This window comes from Acomys russatus, chromosome 10 (genome assembly GCF_903995435.1).
Source record: "Acomys russatus chromosome 10, mAcoRus1.1, whole genome shotgun sequence".
Lineage (NCBI taxonomy): Eukaryota > Metazoa > Chordata > Mammalia > Rodentia > Muridae > Acomys > Acomys russatus.
This window is the reverse complement of record NC_067146.1, coordinates 33,364,405-33,387,560: the sequence shown is the minus strand read 5'-3', so window position 1 is coordinate 33,387,560 and position 23,156 is coordinate 33,364,405. Positions and strand designations below refer to the sequence as shown.

At 43.3% G+C, this 23,156-nt stretch overlaps 1 protein-coding gene across 3 annotated transcripts in view; it reads right to left on the bottom strand.

Moving 5' to 3' along the window:
* Slc25a13 (solute carrier family 25 member 13) overlaps nt 1-23,156 on the bottom strand; it is a 190,417-nt gene that overhangs the window by 29,924 nt on the left and 137,337 nt on the right. For all 3 annotated transcript variants that reach the window (XM_051151955.1, XM_051151957.1, XM_051151958.1), the window contains exon 14: nt 2,520-2,660. In XM_051151955.1, coding sequence (XP_051007912.1) covers nt 2,520-2,660 — 141 coding nt within the window. The remainder of the gene's footprint in view (nt 1-2,519; nt 2,661-23,156) is intronic.

The following is a 23,156-nucleotide window of genomic DNA, read 5'->3' as shown; positions in this document are numbered from 1 at the left end:
CTGCTTTAAAATTCACACAAATAAAGCATCCTAGCCTGTATAGGGAATTTATTAATTATATATTCTACATATATAAATCAAGCTGCACTAGGCACCTGTATTCCTAAAGACTTATTTACCTGAGTCAGCAACAAATCCTTTTTAAATCTTCTTATTGGAAAACAGTGTGTATCTTTAGCCCAATAAAATTTAGTTCTGAGAATAGATGCAGATAACTTCAGTTTACTACAACAAAGCTTTTTCTTTCTTTCTTTTTTTTTGAGACAGGGTCTCATTGTGTACCTCTGGCTGTCCTGGAACTCTCTATGTAGACCAGTCTGGCCTCAAAGTCACAGACAACCACCTGCCTGTGCCCCTCAAGCACTGAGATTAAGGCCTGCATATCATCACATCTGGTTATTCCAATGCACTTTGTGGTAGGAGAGAGGGGAAGATTTTTAAATCTCCACTAAAAATTGACATTGTCATTCTGGAAAACTTTTTTTTTTAAACTTTAACTCAATGAATTAACTTTATTTGTTTTTTAATTAATTAATTTATTTATTCACTTTACATCCCGACCATAGCCCTCTTGCTCCTCCCTTATTTCTCAGAAAAGGGGAGCCTCTCTACCCACCCACCCCAGCTCATCAGGTCACATCGGGACTGAGTTCCTCCTCTTCCCCTGTGGCCTGGCAAGGCAATCCTTTCAGGGGGAAGTGATGAAAAAGCACACAACAGAGTCCATGTCAGAGACACAGTCCCTGATACGCTTACTAGGGGACCCACATGGAGCCTGAGCTGCCCATTGGCTACATCTATATAAAGGACCTAGGTCCAGTCCATGCATGGTCTTTGTTTGTGTTTAAGACTCCACAGGCCCTTCTGGGCCCTGGTTAGTCGCCTCTGTTGGTCTTCTTGTGGAGTTCTTGTCACCTCTAGATCCTTTTTAACCCCCTCACCTCCACTTTTCCACTAGAGGCCCTATGCTTCGCCCATTAAAAACAAGGGAATCATGAAATATGCAGGCAAATGGAAATAGAAAAGACCATTTTGAGCAAGTTAAACCAGACTCAGAAAGACACACATGGTACGTACTCACTTATAACTGGATTTTAGCCATTTAATACAGGACTAACATACTACAATTCACAGACTGAAAGAAGATAAGTAATCAGGAGGACCCAAGGGAGGATGCTTGAATCTCACTCAGAAGAGGAAATAGAACAGACAGAGGTAGTGGTTGAAGAGAGGGAGTAAGGTAGGAGAGGGAGTGCATACAGAAATAAGGTGGAAATCAGACTGGAGGAGAGGGTGGGAGGACAGAAGGCCTGCAGAGAACACTGTGGATGGGGGCATCTCTGTGACAAGCTGGAGACCAAAGTCAGAATAGGCCTCCAGGAGGACATAAGGGGTCTACAGCTAAGAATTCTAGTAGCAGGGGCCATTGAGACTAAAGAGGATACCCTCTAACAAGACAAGACTTCTAGTAGAGGGAGGAGAACACCAACCCACCCACAACAACACTGACCCAAAACTTACTCTGCCTACAAGATATGCAGGGATAAAGATAGAACAGATAGAGCAGAGATTGAGGGAATGCCCAACCAATGCCTGATCCAACTCAGGAATTACCCCATGGAAGAGAGCCACACCTTGACACTACTAACTACTCTGCTATTTGGAGACAGAAGGCTGTCAGAGCTGTCCTCTGAGAGGCTCCACCCCGCAACAGTTTGAAATAGATGACACTCACAGCAAAACACTGGAAAATTTTTTTATACACAAAAGGAAAGTAGGATTTATAAAAATTAACAAGAGGTACCAATACAGGGGGGGGGGGGGTGGAAATCAACTAGTGCCAGAATATACGTAGGATCAAAAAGTAAATTAATGATCTAAGAATTTGGTTATGGGGGCGGGAGAGATGGTTCAGTTTATAAAGTGTTTGCCATGCACGGTTAAGGACCTCAGTATGGATCCCCGGGGTCACATATAAAAAGCTAGAGGTGACCACATGCCTATAATCCCAATGTTGGGTTGGGTGGTAGAAATGGGAGTCACTGGACTGGCTGACTGCTAGCCGGTTTAGCCAACCAGTGAGGTCCAGGTTCAGTGAGAAACATATGTCTTAAAAGAGTGGGAAGCAAAGAAGGCGCTCAACACTGACCCCTGGCTATTATATTCATGTATTCACACATCCAAACCTGTGCATATCGGGCCCCTCCCAACACATACATACCAAAGAGAATCCAGTTCCTATATCAATAATACAAGACCCCAAAAGGCTGCAGCCAGCAGCTGAGGCCAGTGTGGAGATGGAGCTGTGCTGGATGACTTTATCAGGAACCCTTCTGCGTCTTCGGATTTTTAAGAGGGGCTGGTTAGCAAATGGTAGAGAGCGATGCCTCTTAATTGGCATGGCAGTGTCCTATGGGTTCCCGCAGAGTGTCTTGTCAAGGTGGATATGAACTTCTTCCAGAAGCACAGTTATGTGCTTAAAATAACTGTAACCAAGTAAACCAGGAGAAGAAGGTTACCTTGTAGATGCCAAAGAGTCCCAGGTCTCGCACCACAGACAGAGCACTGACTCTGGGGCCCGTGGTGATCTCTCCAGCCACTTGCAGGCGGATCTTGACAATTTCTAAAGGATTTGTGAAAATCACCTGGGAGCCTCCAGCCTAAAGAGAAACAAAGGAAAATTTAAGATCAAAGCTGAAACATGCTAAGGGAGCAGGAAGAGAAGAGTAATTTCTCTGAACAAAGATTGGGATATTCTATCCTCACGGGAACTTCCGTTCCTATCCATCATTTAAAACAGATGGTAAAGCCATAGCACATGACTTTAATCCCAGCACTCAGGAGACAGAGGTAGGAGGATCTCTGTGAGTTCAAGGCCAGCCTGGTCTACAAAGTGAGTCCAGGACAGCCAAGGCTACAGAAACAACACTGTCTTGAAAAAACAAAACAAAACAAAACAAAACAAACAACAACAACAAAAATAAGTAAATAAAAAACAAAAAAGAATTTCTATATCTGTGCTTTAAATTTTTTTTCCCTATCTGATTGTGCACATAGAGGACCAAAAAATCTCTTTAATATGCAATCTGTAGGATGCCTGTCAGTTCTGAAGGTTTTCTCATCTTCCATAAAAGCTATGATTTCTAATTCCAATCTCCCATATTATTTCAGAGAATAGCTTTTATGTTTTCCTTTTGATCTCACAAGCATGCATTGCCATTATCAAAGGTATCATTTTTAGGCACAGAATTGTCTCATTATTTCATTTCTTTACACACACCTGTAAAAGTTAACAATGTATCCAATAAAATAGAAACTTTCAACTCCCTAACTCCAAGACAATAGACAGACGCCAATTCTTAGGAATAGCAAAGCTAGACCACAAGTTAAGGATAAGAAAAGAGAGAAAGTACACTTCACAGGGCTGCAGGGACTAGATGCACCACAAAGAAATTGTAGTGGTACCCAGAAAAGGGAATGTACATCTAGCCTCTGGCAGGCTAAGACATAAAGAACCGACAGACGCAACGTGGTACACTGCAAAGGTGTCAAAGATGAAACAGGTCCCTTGGAGTCTAGCTGGAAGGGAATGAGACTTGAAGGCACCGGACAAAGATGCTTATCGTTAGGTACACAGTGTCTGGGCATCTCCAGGGCTTCATCACTGCACAGCACACTCCCTGCCTGCTGCCCTTCCAACTCCTGCTCTATTGTCCATTCATAGGACCTCAGCCATGTCCCTCCTCTGTAGAGATCAAAGATACCTCAAATGGGCCAACAGTGAACAGGAACGTCTATTGTACACAAAGGCTTTGTGCCCCTCATCACCCGAGCGCTCTGGCTGTGCAGAGATGCTGGCTTTTGTGTATCTGTGATTTTTTTTTTTTTTTCTGGCAGGGGGCGGGTCACAAATTGTTTTCTTATGACTTTCTGGAGTCTCCGGTGGGTTTCAAAGATGATTTGCCATACTGACTCACAGCGGCACGGTACAGTGAGGGCACAGAATTCTTTACGTGTTTCTTGCATTAGCTTTTGTTACTGACTCCAACTGAGAAAGAAACACAGACTTGCTGTGGTGGTTTGAGTGAGAAATGTCTCACTTGGACTCTGGCATATGAAACCTTAGTCTGCAGCAGGTGGCATCATCTGGAGAGGTTGACTAGAGATTGCGGGGAGGTGGAGCCCTGCTGGAGGAAGCACATCACTGGGCGTGGCTTACCCCACTTCTAGTTTGTCAGCTTCATGCAGGCTATTGAAGATTTACCTTTCTCAGCTTCCTACTTCTGCTGTATATCCATCTATTAGCAGCTGGATACTTCCCTGCCAGGATGGGCAGGCATCCCTCTGGAACTGTAAGCCCAAATAAACTTTTTTTTTTTTTTTGAGTGCTTTGGTTAATGGTGTTTTATCATTGTGACAGAAGAAAAAGTAATGCCTGAGTATTTATCTATGTATTTATTCTCTAAATGGCTCAAACACTCACGTCCAAAACTGTGCTTAAGAGCTTGGTATGGTGGCATACTACCTGTAATCCCAGTATGTGGGAGATGGAAGCAAGCAAGAAGACCAAGAGTTCCTTGGCTATATAGTCAACCTGGGCTATGCAAGATCTTCACTCTCTTTTTTAAATTAATTAATTAATTTGTGCACTTTACATCCTCGTAGCCCCCTCCCTCCTCTCCGCCCAGTCCTCATCCCTCTTACCCCATTTACCTTTCCCTCATTCCTCAGAAAAGGGGAGCTTCCCCTACCAACCCACCCCAGCTCAGGACTGAGCATATCCTTTCCGCTGTGTCCTGAAAAGGAAGGCTCACCAGCCAGAAGGCAAGAGAGTCCATATCAGGACAGCTTCCGCTGCTCCCCTTACTAGGGGAAGCACACGGAACCTGAGCTGCCCATCAGCTATATCCGTGCAGGTGGCCTAGGTCCAGTCTGTGCACGGCAAGATCTTCTCTTCATTCACCCACTTCCTTGCACCTACCCCCGCTAAACAAAGTTCACCCTAGGAATTTTGCAAGAGCCAAAAGGCATCCCTGTTCCTTGAGAACTTAAAAGTAAGAGCAGAAATAACAATAGGCAATCGGTTAATAACCCACATGGATGATTTGGACACTGCTTTGCATGTACTATGTATTTGTACATCGGGGAAAACACAGAAAAGTCAGAGCAACTGTAATAAGTTAAACTATTTTACCAAAAGGCACAGTTGACAATGACTAAGCTGAGATACTAAGCACCTATGCTTCAGAAAGTGCATTTCGAGATAGAGCTTCAAAAAAAGAGAACTGAATTAAAACGAATTTTATTATTGTATGTTTGTTTCTTTGTTAAGTGGACAGTAAGACAGGGTCTTGCTATATAGGCCTGGAACTTGCTCTAAAGACTATGCTGGTGGTTCTCAACCTTCTTAATGCTGTGACCATTTAATACAGGTTGTGGATTCCTCCCCCCCCCCCAACAATAAAGTTATTTCACTGCTACTTCATAATTGAAATTTTGCCACTGTTATGAATCATAATAAATATCCAATATGTAGGATATCTAATATGGAAGAAAGTGTCTCAACCTACAGGCTCTAGATAGTACAGATGGGTATGAAAGAGAATGACCCAAAATGAAGCCACTCAGTTAAATCATGGAAAGACGGAGCTCAGAAAGAAGGACTGGACCCTGACTGCCATCCTGAAGGGGGAACTGCACAGTGGATGTGGTGTGGTGACATGTGACTGAGGTGAGGACATGTAAACATAGATAGCTCAGGAGCTGCAGAGGAGCATCCAAGACTCGGGAAGAGGCTTAGATTAACAAAAGGGTGTGTTAGGTACTAATTTGCAAAAGAGGGGCCCAAGCCAAGGGTGACAATTAGGGTTTTAGCAGATTGGATGAAAGGCAAAAGGTACAATTAAGACAATTACATCTGTAAAGATAAGGAGAGGGGTGCAACAAAGACCAACAGGGTCAGAATGTAAAATGGGAAGTAAGGTCAAAGGAGTTGAGTTTTGCAGCTGTTTCACAGGCCAGAGAACAGTGGCGCAGAATGGGAAGATTGGGAGTTGGGAGATAAGACTCGGAGGAGGGCTCACTCCGCTGCAACTCACCCTAGGAGTGTGCATAAGGTTGGAAGGATGCTGAAAAACATGAGTGGTTAATGAAAACACTAAATACACGGCATTGTCCTGGAAATCAGGCAGAGGAGTAAAGGAGAATGTGGCTTTCTAGAAAGGCAGGACCAAGTCAAGGAGATCTGCAGACATCAGACACAGTCAAAGGTAGCAGGCGTCCTAGGGTGAAAGCAGAGTGGATGCCGAAGCAGAGAGAAGGGAAAGTGCAAAATGAGTGTCATTGTCAGAGTACAAAGAGGACAATGGGCCTTTAGAGTAAGTGAGGAGAAAGACGCAGAGTGTAGAGTTAGGGACAGCTGGGGACATGTTTTCTTTACTAAAGTGAGACACAGTCATTTCTGCGTACAGGAGGACAAGAGTGAAAGATAATAATCTGAAGACTTTGCTGGAAAGTAACTGCTAAACCAGCCTGAGCTACATGGCATGAGAAAAACAGGTAAAGTTCTGACACATAAAGCCATAACCCTTGCCCCCTGGAACTGATGGCAAAATAATATTCTGGCACTTTATAAGAAGATTTGATTGGCGACATAGAGATGACAGAGATGGTTAAAGAGGAAAGGACTTGAGAATGCTCTTGCTAAACTCTACACACACAATCTAGGGGCCACAGCAAGCAGCCGAGGACCTAAACACAATTTAGGCCTGTATTTGTACCTGGAAGCAAAGAGCCAGAGCCCTAGGGAGCATCATATGGGTGTTCTACAGAAAGCCTCACAGAAGTTCCCATATTAAAGAACATCTGACCATCCACACCACTTCTCTGAACACTAGCAGCAAAAAGAAAGAAGAAAAAAAGGATTCTGTTGCATTTCTAAAAAGCAAGAACCTGACGTTCAAAAATATTACATGTCAGGCTGGAGAGATGGCTCAGTGGTTAAAAGCACTGGCTGCTCTTCCAGAGGTCCTGAGATCAATTCCCAGCACCCACATGGTGGCTCACAACCATCTATAATGTAATCTGATGCCCTCTTCTGGCATGCAGATGTACATGCAGACAAAGCACTCATATACATAAAATAAAAATAAATAAATCTTTTTAAAAATTACGTGTCTTCAGAGGAGAAAGACAGAACTGGTATATCCAAAAAGAGTTTTTGCAAATAAGTATCATTAGCAAGAAATAACTATGTAAAATACACAGGACCAAAATGAAGAAAATTACAGGTTTTATAGTTTGTTCTAACGTAGATAAAAGATTTGAAGATGAGGGAACTGACTATTGTTATTAGGAAGATTCAATGTAAATGTATGTTTGCCCATAACTCAGTTTAAAATGCAAATGTTATCAAACAAAACACCACTTTTTCTTTTAATTAAGTCAGATATTATTAATATGTCCTTTCCCCCAAATTAATTTAACATTCAAAGCAATTTTCCTGAACAAAATAAATCAGTTTTCTGAAGATGTTAAAAAAAAAAAAACCAGAATAAATTCATGCGGAGAATTTTCTTTGTGCCCATTCATGAATTAGACTGTCAGAAAAAAAGTGAAATGTAGCACAAGACAGATAAATGAGAAGACTCATAAACAGGGACACAGCGCACTGAAAAGCCATGTACAGGCAGCACAGGCAGTAGAAGAAGGGGGCTCCGTCTGCCTATAGCTAGTAGTCCCTTGGCCCTAGATACAACCTTCAGTGAAACAAGCAGTCTTGTTTACTGCTCTTTTCTTTTTAAAAAGGGAGACGCTAGGGGACTGGTTATACTGTGTATCAGCATCAGTCCCATCAACCACGATAAAGGAATCTGCCTCAATGATCTTTCTAGCATGGGTTCCAGCTTCTATTAACTACTGCTTCCCAGATTTTTATCTAGAACACATTAGCTTGGGGCACTGTCAACTGGAGGGGGGCAGACACCAACAATATGCCAACTCAGGGATCAGTGGCTAGAAGTGGCATTTAGTTTACATTTGTCAAGCTGCGGTATGCTGGGTATGCGGGCTTCCCCAGGAGAAGCAATATAGCCCTGAACTCGCTATGTATGCCAGGCCAGCCTCAATCTCATAGAACCACCTGCCTCAGCTGGGACGTACCACAATAGCTGGCTAACTGCCTCTTCTTTCTTGTGACTGTGCAAGCTGCTCTAGTCCTTCCGCCCTCCTTAGTACCAGGAGGTAACTATGGGCTGTCCTCTAGCAAGGCTGTCCCCTCACTGTCCAGCAAGCTTCTCACAACACCAACCATACATACATCGCCCCTACAGGTCCCTTTCTGCAATGATGCGGGTTCCCTAACAAGCAAGGCAAGGGTACAATGATGGGCCTTGTACAGGCTAGGAAGGAAGGAAGGAAGGCCCTCTTCCGCTAAGCTACATCCTCAGACCTTGGAAAGATAGTCATTTGTAGACTCACTCACCAAGAATGAATGGTTCATAGGGTGTGAGCAGAAACAAGTCGCAAGCCTTGAATGCCAATACCCCCGAAAATCCTTCCTCTTTAGCCCGCCCCTCAAGAAGATAGAGTCACACATCACGGAGCACTTGCAGCACAGCAGGCAAGTGCTCACCTCCAGGAGACATCTTCTGTCCTCTTCCTCCATCCATGCCAGTACAGGCTCTATCTTCCCTGCCCTTCTGAAGATGAGAAAGGAGAGACAGAATTCTGTCCAAGGCAGTGATAAAAACTGAGCTGGCAAGATCTAGTTACTGCCCTGAACCTTGCCTCCCTGATTGGCTGAATAAAATACCTGTGCAAGGCAGGAGGAAGGGGTGGAGTGAAGGTTCAAGGGTTTTGAGCAGAGAGGATCTTGGGAGAGAGAAGGGACAGGATGGAGGAGGAAGAAAGAGAATTGCTATGGGAGAGGAAAAAAGCCACGTGGGCCCAGAGGAATGAACAACCTTAGCAAATATTTTGGGATTATGGATGGGAGGTAACCCAAAAAGAAGTTATTAGAAGCAGATGGAATGGGATGGAGACTGGGGGATTATGGAGGACTTTAGGAATTCATATCTGCCTTGCCTGAGGTAAAGACTTATTCTAACATACAGGTGTCTGTCTCTTTATTGATTGTAGAAGCCAGTTAGATAATACTGAAGTCTAACTGTGTCCTAATAATAAGTATGTATTAGGCCATACTTTTAAATTAACCACAACAAATTAGTGACAATTTTAATTTTATTCCGATGGGCTTGCAAAAATAGTCATAATGGTTGGTACAGATTTTACATAAACAGCATTAGTTCGTGGTTGGAACAATAGACACCACACCTCTATGCACACCGCACTTCACACTGCTGCACAAGAGCTTTGGCTGTTGCAATTCTTGCTGGACTCCCGTCATCATCACAAATGCCCCTTTACACCCTGTGGCCCCAGAGCAGGCAGGCAGGGAAATAGGCCGTGGAAGCTGCAACTATGCCAGCATGGAGCCCACACACCAAGCTTCTCAGATGAATATGGCTCCCTCCACACAAAGCATCATCATTTCCAAAGTGCTCTAATTTTTCCACATGATATGATTTCTTGGGGCTCAAAGTAAAATTATAGTTTTTTTCTTCTAATATCCCCTCTCAGTAAAATGGGCTAGATGGATAGTCTGCAAAGAACCTGAAATGTGGCTTCTAGCACAGCTTCTTTTGGTCAATGCCTGGATGGTTTTTTTGTTGTTGTTGTTTTTTGTTTTTTTTAAAACAAGCTTGCTATCTTTGCCTCCTCACGAGTTTGCAACCCCAACCTCTCTTGCCGTGTTACAAAGACTTGCTTAACTTTGATGTCTCTGAATGCACAGGGAACACTATGGTTGAGGGAGACGGTACAGCTAGCTCTTTAGTAGAATCATAAGTCCAAGAAGTATTTAGAAAAGCAACATAATACTGATTATTGTCCCTTTTTTCTAAACATCGAAAGAACAATGACCGTCAATGAACCTCACTAAACTGACAGTATTCCTTGGGTAAAATGGGTACAGACAGGTAGATTTTCTTATTACACCTCGAACATGCCTGTTACCATGCTGCAGGAAGTGCGAGCCATCTAAAATAGCCCATCTTCAGGGACTCTCACTCCTCCTGCTTATCCACAATGCATTTTCTTCCATTTGTCTGAACGCAAGAAGCCTTTCTGTTCAGTGTCCCTACTAAATGAGACAGCATCCCCAAACGTTCATTCTTAGGACCTGGGGAATCCTGTCAAAAGTAACTATGGAGGTTAAAAACAGACTCGAGTCAGCAATCTTGAGAGAACACAAACAGCCTTCCTGTGAAAAGAACTGAAGCCATCAGCCTGCTGTCCATAGACACATGGACACTGTAGTTTAATACAGCATAATTTCTGCTATGTCTTAAACTAAAGGCATTAAATATATCCTTAATTTAATCACCTTCCTTTAATTTGAATTCACATGGTAGATACTTATAGCTACTTAAAAAATTAAGTGGCAAAATGTATATGAAGAATATGTATCTTGATATTTTAATTATGCTCAATTGAATGTACTTAGATTTAAAGTGCTTTTCACAAATGACATGTGCTAAGAATATCTAATTGCACACTGACATTCGAAAATATATGCTTACATGTGTCAAAAATAGATTAATATAAAGTTATTGGGTGGCTTTTTTTCATTAAACCCAATACCTTATTTTGATTATTTAGATACAACAAAATTGTACATACAAATAAGTTCTATACAAATAAATGCCTCATGATTTGTCACATTAAAATGAACATATACAATTGTGACAGCATTTGAGATTTGAATACGTTTGAAAATAGGTTTCTTAAGAATTCTTAGGTTCAATGTATTTTTTTCATTTACTCATTCTGACTTCATGTCAATGGAAGCATCAAAATAATTGAAGGTAGGACAAGTGTTTTTACTCTTCTTAGAGATCACAGGTAGAAAACAGATATTCATCAAGTAACAGTAGATGGATTAAATTAATGCACTCTGCTTGAAGCAGTCAGGTACTAATGACAGACACTGCCCTGAGCAGCCTCCCAGACAAGCTGGCACATGTGACCAGTTGCAAGAAGTCATCCAAGGCCATCACTTCATACTGGGCCAAGTCCCTTAAAAGAACCATCCTCTCCCTCCCGCAATCACGAAGTCCTTATTCTAGGTTGCAAAAAAAAATTACCTTTGCTTATGTCTTGACATTGGAGCATGATGTTATGCTGCCCCTCAAGAACCACATAATCCAGTTTTTTAAAAAGGAAGAATCACAAATCTCATTACATTTTAGGTGACCATTTAGTACGGGGCCGAACTCATAGCTCTCTTGAGCCACAAGTGTGTTGGACTTGCCTGGAATCCTAGTTGTCACGGCCTGAGTCATACAATCCAAAATCTCTACACAGGATCCCTGACTCCACGTACCTCAGAATGAGACTTTTTGAGGTTTTGTTTTTGTTTTTGTACTGCATGAACGTTTTACTAAGGGACAGTAACACAGCACCCATACAATCCCATGTAAGCTTTACAACAGTTTTTGTGAGATGGGCTCTATTAATTCCTATGAGCACGTTGAAGTTAGAAAAAAAAAGTTATCAAAACTTTACACACCTCATAGGTAGTGAGGCTAAAACTTTGTCTTAATCTCACCAATTCTGCCGCCTTTTAAATTTAGTTCTTTTTAAAAATTTCATTTTTAATTTATTACGCACTTTATATGCCCACTCCCTCCTCTTCTTCCGGTCCCTCCCTCCTATCCTCTTACCCTTATCCCCCCTCCTCTTGTCCTCAGAAAAGGGGAGACCTCCCCCACAACCTATCCCAGAACATCAAGTTGCTTTAGGACTGAGCCCTCCCCCTGAGGTAAGTCATTGTAAAGAGGTAATTCAAATACAATGAGGCCATAGGGTTGGCCCTACTTTGTGACTGGCATCCTAAGAAGGCATTTCAACATACCCAGCACACTGGTGAGAGTGACTCGGTGAGGATACAGAGAGGATATGGTCAGGTCAGAGAAAATGTACCTGACAAGACCTCAGCCTGGGCCTTCCAGCATCCCCACCTGTGGAGAGAACAAGTAACTGCTGCTTAGGCCACCTGACCCGTACTCTGCCCAAGCTGCCTCAGCACAGTGAGTGCTGAACATGGAGCTGCACACGCTAACACACAACATGAGAGAGGATTTTTCTCCTTTAGTTGGTTATAAGAATCTGACGTCTCTGAAAAAAGGTGCGAGCAGATTCTTCACCATCTAATTGTTCCTGAGAAGCCAACCTGGAATGTTTTAGTCTTAACATTTTTAACCACATGGAAAGTAAGGGGGGAAAAAAGAGGGGGCGCTACTATGCTTACACATTTTGCAAACATCAGATTTCTTGTTTTCAGCTTCATGGGGTTTTAATAGGCCCTTAGCAGCCTGACCAGGAAACCGAAGTGGAATCTATTTGACATTAAAAAGCAATTAAGTTACAGACTTGTCAACCATGTTGACATTTGGGGTCTGCCCGTTAGAGTGTCTACTGTGACTGCTACCACCAGAATCAGTTAAGGCTTAGCAGGCTGTCGGTATCTAAACTACCTTATATCTAGGGAAACCATAGTCCCATCTTCCCGCAAATTTTCCTAAAATTACAAATCCCCCCTCTCTTTATTAGAAACCCAGGAGATGGCCCCAGTGTTTAAAGTGTCCTGAGTCAAATATTCTAACTGCTGGAGAGAGGAAAGGAGAGAAACCAGCAACAAACTGTCAGTTGGCCGAGTGTCTGTCATGGAAGCTGGACTTTCCTCTACTAAGAGGATGTTTCATAGCATCCAAAGACAGCTCTGATGCAAACACACTGATGTCTTAATGTGTTCAAGCTGCAATGTCATAGACTGGGCCCCAGTGCCAGTTAAAAAGTTTGTCAACCTGACCCAAGCTAGGGTCATCTGGGAAAAGGAAATCTCAACTGAGAAGATGTCGCCATTCAGATGATCCTGTAGGCAACGCGGCGGGGCATTTTCTTGATTGACGTGGCTCTGAGTAGTGGGTACTGGGTTGTGTAAGACAGCCAGCTGACGAAGATATGGAGAGCAAGCCAGTAAGCAGCATTCCTCCATGATTTCTGCTTCACTTCCTGCCTGAGGCTTCCTACCTTGAATTCTTCTTCTGACTTCTCCTCATAAAGCATTTCCTCTTCAAGTTGTTTTGGATCATGGTCTTTTTCATAGCAATCCAAAGCAAACTATGACAGTCACATAAAAACAATAGAAACAGATTTTCCTGGGTTTCAGAGACCAGATACACAAGGTCAGGTGCCATGGCAGTCCAGGGCACTGTCCTAATTCACCGACACCGCTTTCCTGCCATGTCATTGCATGTCAAAGCAAAGAAGAAAGCATGTGCACTTTTCCCTCCTAATGCCATCACACTGGCTCTTAATGTATGAACTGAAGGAAAAGACAGGCACTGAATACAGGGCATCTCTAAGTCCTCAGCATCATTAGGAATTGCTCCTACATTTGCCTTCAGTCCAAGTAAGAGTCATCTAGAGACAGCTCTCAACAAGGCATACGGAGGCATGTAGGTGGTAGGATGCTTCTCCATGCCAAGGCCTTAGTTCCATCCCCAGAAACACTTTTAGAGTGAACGTCAATGCAGATGCCTCCTTGGTTTCTAAAAAGTTCTTCAAATTTAGATATTGCTATGGTTAGCTGTTTTGTTTGTTTGTTTGTTTGTTTGTTTTAGCGGGTATGGGGGGGCGTTTATCAGCTGTTTGGGGGGTGGTTTCAAGACTGGGTTTCTCTAAGTAATAGCCCTGGCTGTCCTGGACTCACTTTGTAAGCAAGGCTGACCTTGAACTCACAGAAATCCGCCTGCCTCTGCCTCTTGCGTTCTGGAATTAATGGCGTGTGCCAGCATGCCTCTTTTATGTTTCTTTACAAGTTAACTATTCAGTAAAACTCTTTCCTCCTTAAAACAGTAGTCATCATACATAAACTATACCAAATGTTCCGGGTCATCATCTTCATCCTGTTCTTAAGGTCCTGATGCCATTTCTTTCAGAAATGAAGTCAAATAAAGTGCGTAGGGACTTTGCCATGGTTGGTTCGGTCACAGAATGCTCATGGGATATTTATTTGTGAAATGCCTTGCTAAGGGAGTACGCGAGCATCGCTACAGGATCTCCTTCACTTCTTCCTACAGTTGAAACTTCCCATAGGCTGTCTGTCACGTGGACTACCCGACCACCCTCCTCACCAACCCTGCCTACCTAAGTTTCTAGGCACCTGGTGCAACTTTTAAGCTATGCAAAAAAACTTCCCCTGGAATATTTCAAATGATAGTAACAAAAACTTAAAATAAAGAAAACAATCATTAAATTCTCATCAAATTACAATAAATTATAAAGACAGAAGAACCAAACCAAACCAAGCCAAAGAAAAAAGCAATAAAACGTACACCCATAGCATTCTCTTGGCTACCTGATTTGTTACATCAGAGTGGCATCACTGAAACTCAGCTTCAATGACTAAGTTAACACCATCTGAAGCTTAGAAGTACGGTATGTGTAGACTTAGACTGTGGAATGAAAACGCTGCCATGAGGTGGGTGGGAGGACCATGAGATCACATCACTACGGGAATCCTCGAGAAAAGAAAACAGGACTTAAATCTACTTCAGGCTATCTCTCCCCACCAGCTCTGACTGCTAGATCACGTGTGTTGATTTTTTTGAGGAAATTTTCTCCCGGGTTTGAAATGACTGGGTTTGAAATCTCAAGCGATTTCACGTTCAATGATGAGGCACCTGACTTTGGGTATCTTGCCCGACCCAGGCATCCACAGCATCACTCAGCGGTTACTTACTTTCAGAATTCAGAACTAAAAACCAAACAGTGAAGAAGGGTTTCATGATATTCTCAGATGGTGGAGTTACTACTCAAAACCGTCCTTGGGATTTTACCCATAATCAAATCTACCCACCGAATTTCTTCTCTCAACGAGAAATTGAGTAGGAGAGCACAGATGAGCAACTTGAGTTAATTACCTGGGTCTAGGACCAGAGCTGAAGGGGTTGAAAGGTCAACCGGAGAGGGCAGGTGGCTAACAAGAACATCAAGTGAATTCTTGAGGCAATAAATACCGTGAAGAGAAGAAACTGACAGCTGACTGATAAGAGGTGTGGAGAGATGTAATGTCACTGTGAGAGGGACCCAACGGCCAAGTGGAGAAAATGAAGAAAGCACTCAGTTTCCCAAAGGGCCCACATTTCAAGAACCTTACCTGTTAGTTCAGGATACCCTCAGGGCAGATCCCTGGTGGTTATGGCTGCTATAGTGTGCTCCAGTAGGCTCAATTTTCTTAACAAATATCTTTTATTATGAACTTACTAACCAAGAGTACCTCCCTTATAACCCGACTAACCTAAACAATAGGAAAAGAAGAATAAAGAATACAATAACAAAACTGTAAGGATATCAATTCCAAGGAATGATTCTCCTGGTGTAATCAGCAGGATTTTTTCTGCTGGAACCTGGAGTAATCAGAACCTGGAACCTCAGCCAGAGCCTGGAGCCCCGAAGCCTTCCCTCAAGCGGTTCTCTCTAGGAGCATCTCAAAGTGGAGCGATAAACAGCCAAAACTATCCCAAGTCTCCAAAGGCCCCGCCTCTTGTTTTTGGCTCACATTTACACCTCCTCTCAGAAGTTGTTCAAGGATGTTTTTCAGCTGCTTAATAACCAATCTCCCCCACATGATGGTTGGACTTCTAAGGGGATAAACATCACTTGTTCTCTCACAAGTCTTTTTCTCATCTCCCACTTGTGATCTAAACAAAAAACATGTTTCTCTCTCCTTCGTGATCCCGCTCGCCTGTGAACAGTAGCAATCTGGAGTAGGTAAGTGGACTCAAGAGTCAACGAGATGTGGAGACCCTGGACCTGTGCTGAAGCCCTCTTCCATAGAGGGCAAAGACGATGCTCCAAACACCGCTTCCCGAACCCGTTAGGGGCTTTTAAGTCCCTGCTGTATAGAATAGAGATCACTTTTCTGTTTCTGAACCTGGCCTAGCCTCACAGACGTGTCAGACCCAAAGAATACAATGGAAGAATGGTCCAAAAGAAGTCTTGAAGCTTCTGAAGATTCTTTTTTCTTTTTAAGATTTATTTATTTATTATATATATAGTGTTCTGCCTATACATACACCTTCACAGCAGAAGCAGGCACCAGATCTCATTATAGATGGCTATGAGCCACCATGTGGTTGCTGGGAATTGAACTCAGGACATTTGGAAGGGCAGCCAGTGCTCTTAACCACTGAGCCATCTCTTTAGCCCTGCATGTGAGGGTTCTTAAGCAAGGCTCCATTTCAGAAGCAAGTGGCCAAGGTTTGCAAAGTCCAAGCTACACACAGCAGCAAACCGTAGGTGTTATTTGAACAGGGCCCAGCTACCGAAGGCTGACAGGGAAAACTGATGGTAGCCATGAGAGTGCCACCATCTTGGTATCCACTTCCGGCAAGGTTTTAGAAGATTCAGTGCCCAGAAGCCCTTAACTAACAGTGTGGAGATTCTGACTGAGAACCTCCCAGCTGAGCCCAGTCAACAGAGAATAGAGACATGATGGTAAGAAGTTGCTGTGTAAAGCCACTACTAAGATACCACCACTAAGACTTCAGAAGTCAAGCCTGGAACTGGGAGTGGCAAAGCAGTGTAGGCCAGGATGAAGTGAAAGGTGTATTGAAAAGAACCGACTGGGTTTTATTAAGGACACATAAGCAGCCTTAGAAAGAAGGTCAGGGTTTAAGGTGCAGCTCATTGACAGAGCACTTGGCTAGTATGTGTGAGAATCTGGTTTGATACTCAATTATGGTTTGAATATGAAATGTCCCCTGAAGGATCATGGTTCTGAGGCTTGGTTGTAAACAGTGGGCTTCTGGGAAGTTTTTGTTGTTGTTGTTGTTTTTTTTTTTTGAACAGGGTTTCTCTGTGTAGCCCTGACTGTCCTGGAACTTGTTCTGTAGACCAGGCTGGCCTCGAACTCACCGAGATCTGCCTGCCTCTGTGTCCCACGTGCGGGGATTAAAGGTGTGCGCCACCACCGCCTGGTGACCATGATTAATTCAAAGATAGATACTCAGTTTGATCGATGTTAGTGGAAAGCAGTTGACATGAACAGGCCGAGCCTTGTTGGGAAAGTTACTGGCTTATGCTTTTGAAGGTATAATCTGTCTCTAGCATTTTGCTTACTGTGCACTTCCTATCTACCAGGAAGTGACCAGTATCCTTTGAGCATGCCTTCCTTCAGGCCACGTCTCTCCTTTGCCATATGCCTCAAATGGGAGCCAAGTGGCCCTGGAGTACAGCATTTGAGATTGCAGGACAGTAAGCCAACAATAAGGCATTGGTGGGTATATTGCCACTGTGAAAAAACCTCACACAAACAGTATTGCAGAAAGGAGCAGGAAAGTCAAGACCTCTCAAGGTGGCGCAGTGCCTCAGCCTCCCTCCCAATACATTCTCCCTCCGCTGAGGAGACTGAGTATGACTACATTTGATTCTCTTCAAAAAGCCCAAGAGAAACACCTACTTTCACAAAAACCTAAAATACATACACGACGAGTTCAAAATAGAAGGAAGACCTTTTAATTTTTAAAATTATTTCTGGTAATTCTTAAAAATTAGATTCGCAAAGTTTTTAAAAAGAACCGTTTTAGTGTGTAAAAGGATGACCCAACCATGTACTTTCCACTCATCGTAGAACTCCTGGACAGCCTGGCTTGGCCATAAAAGGTGATGACTTTATTATGGACAGGAAGGCATGTGACCAAGACAAAGGAAAAGACACAGGTACTGTAAGGGCAAAATTAATGCCATAATGTATATTCTGTAATTAATGATGTTCTGTATGAGAGCTTGTCCCCTAGGTGACCCTTCTCCCTGTGTTCTGGGAATGACACCTGCCAGCAGTCCCCAGAAACTCCACTGGAGCGATTACATACAATTAGCCCCCAATGTTCCTCTAAGATAAAATGACTTCCCCTCAAGACTCAGCCTCCACCCAACCTGCCTGAAGATCAATATTCCTGTGACGTACAACTTCCCTGAAGATCCAGCATCCACCCGACCTATCTAAGGGTCGACATTGCTGTGACCTACCATGCCCTCTTCCCTTTATAAACCCATTACCCCTGAAGCTCGGGGTCACTCTCCTATCCTGCTACATCAGGAAGGACTGTGATCTGAAGCTCTGAGCCCGTAATACAGGATCCCGTGTATGTTGCATCGGTACCGAGTCCTGGTGGTCTTTTTGGGAGTCTCACAATCTGGGTGATCTCAGCATTACACTGAGCGATCTCAGTATTACATTGCCACCAAATCTGTCGCTGAAAATTTTCACATTTAACAGGATCACGTTTTATTTCTGGTATGAGGACTGAACCCAAACCATGAGTGTGCTAGGTGAGTCCTCTTCTATCCCAATGTTTTTTCTGCTTTGTACTTTTGAGACAAAGTCGCACAAAGTTATCTGTGCCTTGAACCCACTCTCTTGGCCACGGAAGCCTTAGCCCAGCAACTAATCGTCCTTCCTCAACCAAGGAGCTGCAGCTCCAGAACTATATCATCCAGCCTGACAGTGAAAATCACTTTGAAGAGCTGTTTGGCTTCGAAACTCTTTCATCTATCTATCTGTCTGTCTGTCTATCTATCATTTGTTATTTTCTTGAGACAGGGTTTCTCTGTGTTATCTTGGCTGCCCTGAACTCCATTTGAAGACCAAGCTGGCCTCAAACTCATAGCGACCTGCCTGCCTCTGCATCCCAAGTGCTAGAATTAAAAGCAAATATTTTATTAAATGGCAATGTATTATGAGGTCAGTGGGCTATGTTAATGAATAAAACACACCTCCTTATGTAGCATGAAAAGGGACCCAAAAAATACATAGAAATCAAACATCATATGGAACTTTTGAAAGCGACAAGAGCGAAGGCAGAGGAGAGGGAAGAGAGAAGGAGAAAGAAACATTTAAGAGAGGAAGCATCTACGCAGTGAGGCAAAAGAGAGGGTGCCTGTAACTGGAGGCACTGGAAATTTCAGTGCTCTCAGCACTGGACAGAAGCTACCATTATAAGCCTCTGAAGAAGATACTATGATCTCGATAGAAACCCTCTGCTGTATAAACGGCACTGTCCTCGCTGTAGGAGCATCTACATAACAGGTCTGTAAATACGAACATCTGTAACAGACACATGTACGGGAGGCAGCATTACAGCGCACGAAGTAATGATTCCACTTACCACTCTTTGCTGACAAGCAAATCCCAAGAATAGCAGTGATGGGGAAGGCAAAGGCTTAGATTAGGGAAGCAGGGAGAGCTCCTGCAGCACCCAGCCTGAGCGGAGCATTCAAAACAGACATGGACGTTGCTTAGGGATGTGCTCACATAGAGCCCAAGAACAAGCCTTACAGCGAAGCGACCTTGGAAAGCCACCAGGACAGCTTCTGAAGGACCTCCAGCTGCCCTTTTCCAGCTCCCACTTTAAGATAACCAGGAGGCATACGTAGGTATGTAGGGTTTTCCACAGTCTTTCAAAATAAACATTAATTTCAACTAAATGTGACATAAAAATGATGAATAATGAAAGTTTGCCTTAAAAATAGTGCCTGGGGTCCTGGGGCCCAGAGAGAGCGCAACAGTTAAGAACACCAACTACTCTTCCCAAGGACCCAAGTTCAGTTCCCACATGGTGGTTTACCAGTCCCAGGGGATTCAACACTTTCTTCTAGCTGCCACAGGCCCCCAGGCACACAGCTGGTACACAGACAGGCACGCATGACAAGATGCCCATACACATAAAATAAAAACAAAAAAATTTTAAATAGTTTCTAGGAGACCACTGAGCTGGCTAAACGGTGACACTGCCAAGCTCAATGGCCTAAGTTTAATTACTGGAAGCTGCACGGTGGAAAGAGAACCAACTCTTGCACTCTGTCCTGTGACATGGATGGACGCACGCGCGCGCACACACACACACACACACACACACACACACACACACACACACACACACACACACACGTAAAAATAAGTCTATGGCTAGAAAAGTGATGTATGCATCTGTAATCCTAGCACTCAGGAGACTGAGGCAAGGAGACCTTGAATTCCAGTCCAGTTTGGGTTATACAGCAAGACCCTGTCTCCAACAAACAACAGCCAAAACAACTAACACACAACCATACAGACAGATATAAAGATCATACGCATATGAGAACTACCTTCCTAGTGCGAATACAGAGGCTGAGCCTAATGGCACAGGCCTATAATTCAAGCTGCTCGGGAGGCTGAAGTAGGACGGCTGCAAGTTCAAGGTCTGCCTAGACTACAGACTGAGTTCAAGGCCAGCCTGGGCAACTTAAGGAGACCTTGTCAAAACTAGGAGAAAAAGAAAAAAAAAACAAGTTGGGAGATCCAATTAAGGGGTAGACTGCTATCATACCACGCCAAAGGCCCTATGTTCACTCCCTTCCTGAAACCACAATAGAAAAACTAAGAATACAAGCAGAGAATAGCGTGGGGGTCCTGCCTATTTGCTAGGGAGAGTAACTAGACTACATTTTATGCCTTTCCAGCTGTGCCATATATACTGTTCTCTGCAGACATGTGTGTGGGCACGTGTGTGTGCACTTACAAGAATACATGTATACACTTGCATATGGAGACCTGACACTGATGTCCAGTGTCTTCTTCAGTCTCGCTGCCCCTTATATATCGAGGTGAAGTCTTTGGCTAATGTTGGCTAGTTTGGCTGGCCGGGTTGCCTTGGAGAATTCCTATCTCTGCCTCCAGTAAGCTGAAATTACAGGAAAACTATCGCTCCCACCTGGCTTTTACTTGGGCGCTGAAGATCAGAGCTCGGGTCCTCATCCTTGTGTATTGTACCCATCCAGCCATCTCTCTGGCCCTGGCAGAACTAGCTTTACCAACCACTTCCAGAACAAGCAATGTGATCTTATTCATGACTGCTCCCATGAACGAATACAAACTCATGACATCAGACAGATTCACATCACAACAGGAAAATGCCAGGACCGTATCACCAAAAGCAGGGCCAGAGCCTCTACAAAAATTGTGATAGAAAATATTTTTTTTTTTTTACTAAGCATGAGCTCTGTAAAGTAAAAGTTGTTGATACAGTCTTTTTTTTTTTTTTTTTTGGCATTAGATCTTCATGTCAGATCCTTTCTTTCTAAGACAAATATAGCACCATTTCTTTCCTTCCCTGGTATTTAATACGATCAAAGGAGCAGAACTCAAGATCTCAGGCTGCCTCGACCTCCTCACCAAGATTTCAGTTCTCCAGTCATATAGATACATAGAAGAAAGAACGATCACCACCTACACACCGTCACCACTGTGTGCTTTGAGTGCTACTATTTCTTTACTTTGCCAAGGCTACAGCACAAGCACTCAAAACACACCCAAAACTGACAGGTTAGTTTCTGGAGTCTCGGGCAAAGCACCTGGACTGTGGTCACATGTCCTTTTCTCTACTGAATTTACCAACAGCCTGTCACTACCATGTTCTCAGCCACGCTCTTTTTTTTTTTTTAAAACAGAAGGAACTGTGACCAAGAAGAAGAATAGGAAGAGAAGGCGCACAGATCTTTTGTGCAAGGAGAGCTTGACGGCCCAAGAATTCCTGCATCAGTGAGGGTAATTCAAAAATCAGAAAAATCACTGGGCGTGGTGATGCACGCCTTTCATCCCAGCACTCGGGAGGCAGAGGCAGGAGGATAGCTGTGAGCTCCAGGCCAGCCTGGTCTACAAAAAGTGAGTCCAGGACAGCTAGGACTGTTACACAGAGAAATGCTGTCTCAAAAAAGCCAAAAGAAGAATCAGAAAAATCCACTCAGAGAAAAACATCAGAGGAGAGAGCAGCAGCAGGTGAAGACTGGGCTTGAGCACAAGTGGATCAGCGAACAGGCCAGACCAGCACGCAGGCCAGAGACACCTAGGGACCCGTCCCATGGAACGGATACCGGAAGGTTCACTCTTTTTTCCCTTTAACCTTTTTTCCCTCTTGTGTAAGCTAGTTGGGTTGTATAATTAAGTTTAATTGTTAAGAAAAAAGAAAAAGAAAAAGAAAAACATCAACCATAGGATTTCTTTCAGATTGTAAGAGTTTATAAACTCCAGTCTTAGCAGCTCACGCTGTCAGGTCTTATGGTGAATATATCAGCAGCATTAAGTGTGGATCTATTAAAAAAAAATCCCAGAAAACCCAAGTAAAAAATGTAGGCAGAATTCTAAACAAGAACTAATCTCAATAAGAAATACACGTTTTAAATTGAAAAAAAAAAAAAACAACAACAACAAAAAAAAACAACTCAGCTTCACCTTTTATATGTGTCAGCAAAAAGAAAGGTACTTTTAGTTTCTTTATTTGAAAATACTATTTTATGAAAATGACAGGAAATAGGATAAGTTGTATCCCTTTGAAGTGTCGGTGACCGTCTCCCTCCAAATGTATTACCACTTTCATTCTTCTAAAATGAGTAAATAAATGAGGTTGGCCAAGCACTATGGAGATGTAGGTTATAGGCCAACGGTCTCTGCAGATTTTCCTTGTTGTTGTCAAAAACATTGTAAAACAGAGACGGCTTTGTTCAAGGAATGAACAGCCTTGGTTGACGTTGAGGGAAAAGTCAGCCATGTGTGCTAAAACCCAGCAATAACGAAGCTAGGTGAGCTCCCGGGGACTTAAAAGTCAACGCCCAGTGATGCTTGGCTGAGCTAAAGCAAGGAACTGCTCATGTGACACAAGGTCACAGAACCCTTTGTATTCTCAGTCACACAGAGCAGGCCGTAGAACTCATGACTTTCTATGGTATACATTGGCTCTGAAAGGCAGAACCTTTACACACACACACACACACACACACACACACACACACCATCCATGCCCATTCTTTTCTCCCTTGGGTGCTTTGCTTCCTACATGACTGCTTAACTGATCATAAACTCGTCTTAAAGTGGTGGCTAGTGTGGGGAGGGGCACACCCAGAGACCTGAACTTCAGAGGCCTGCCTTTGAGATAAAGGGTGGCAAACCTCAGTTCACAGATATTTTAAGTAGCTGTAAAGCCCAAGTGGCTCCA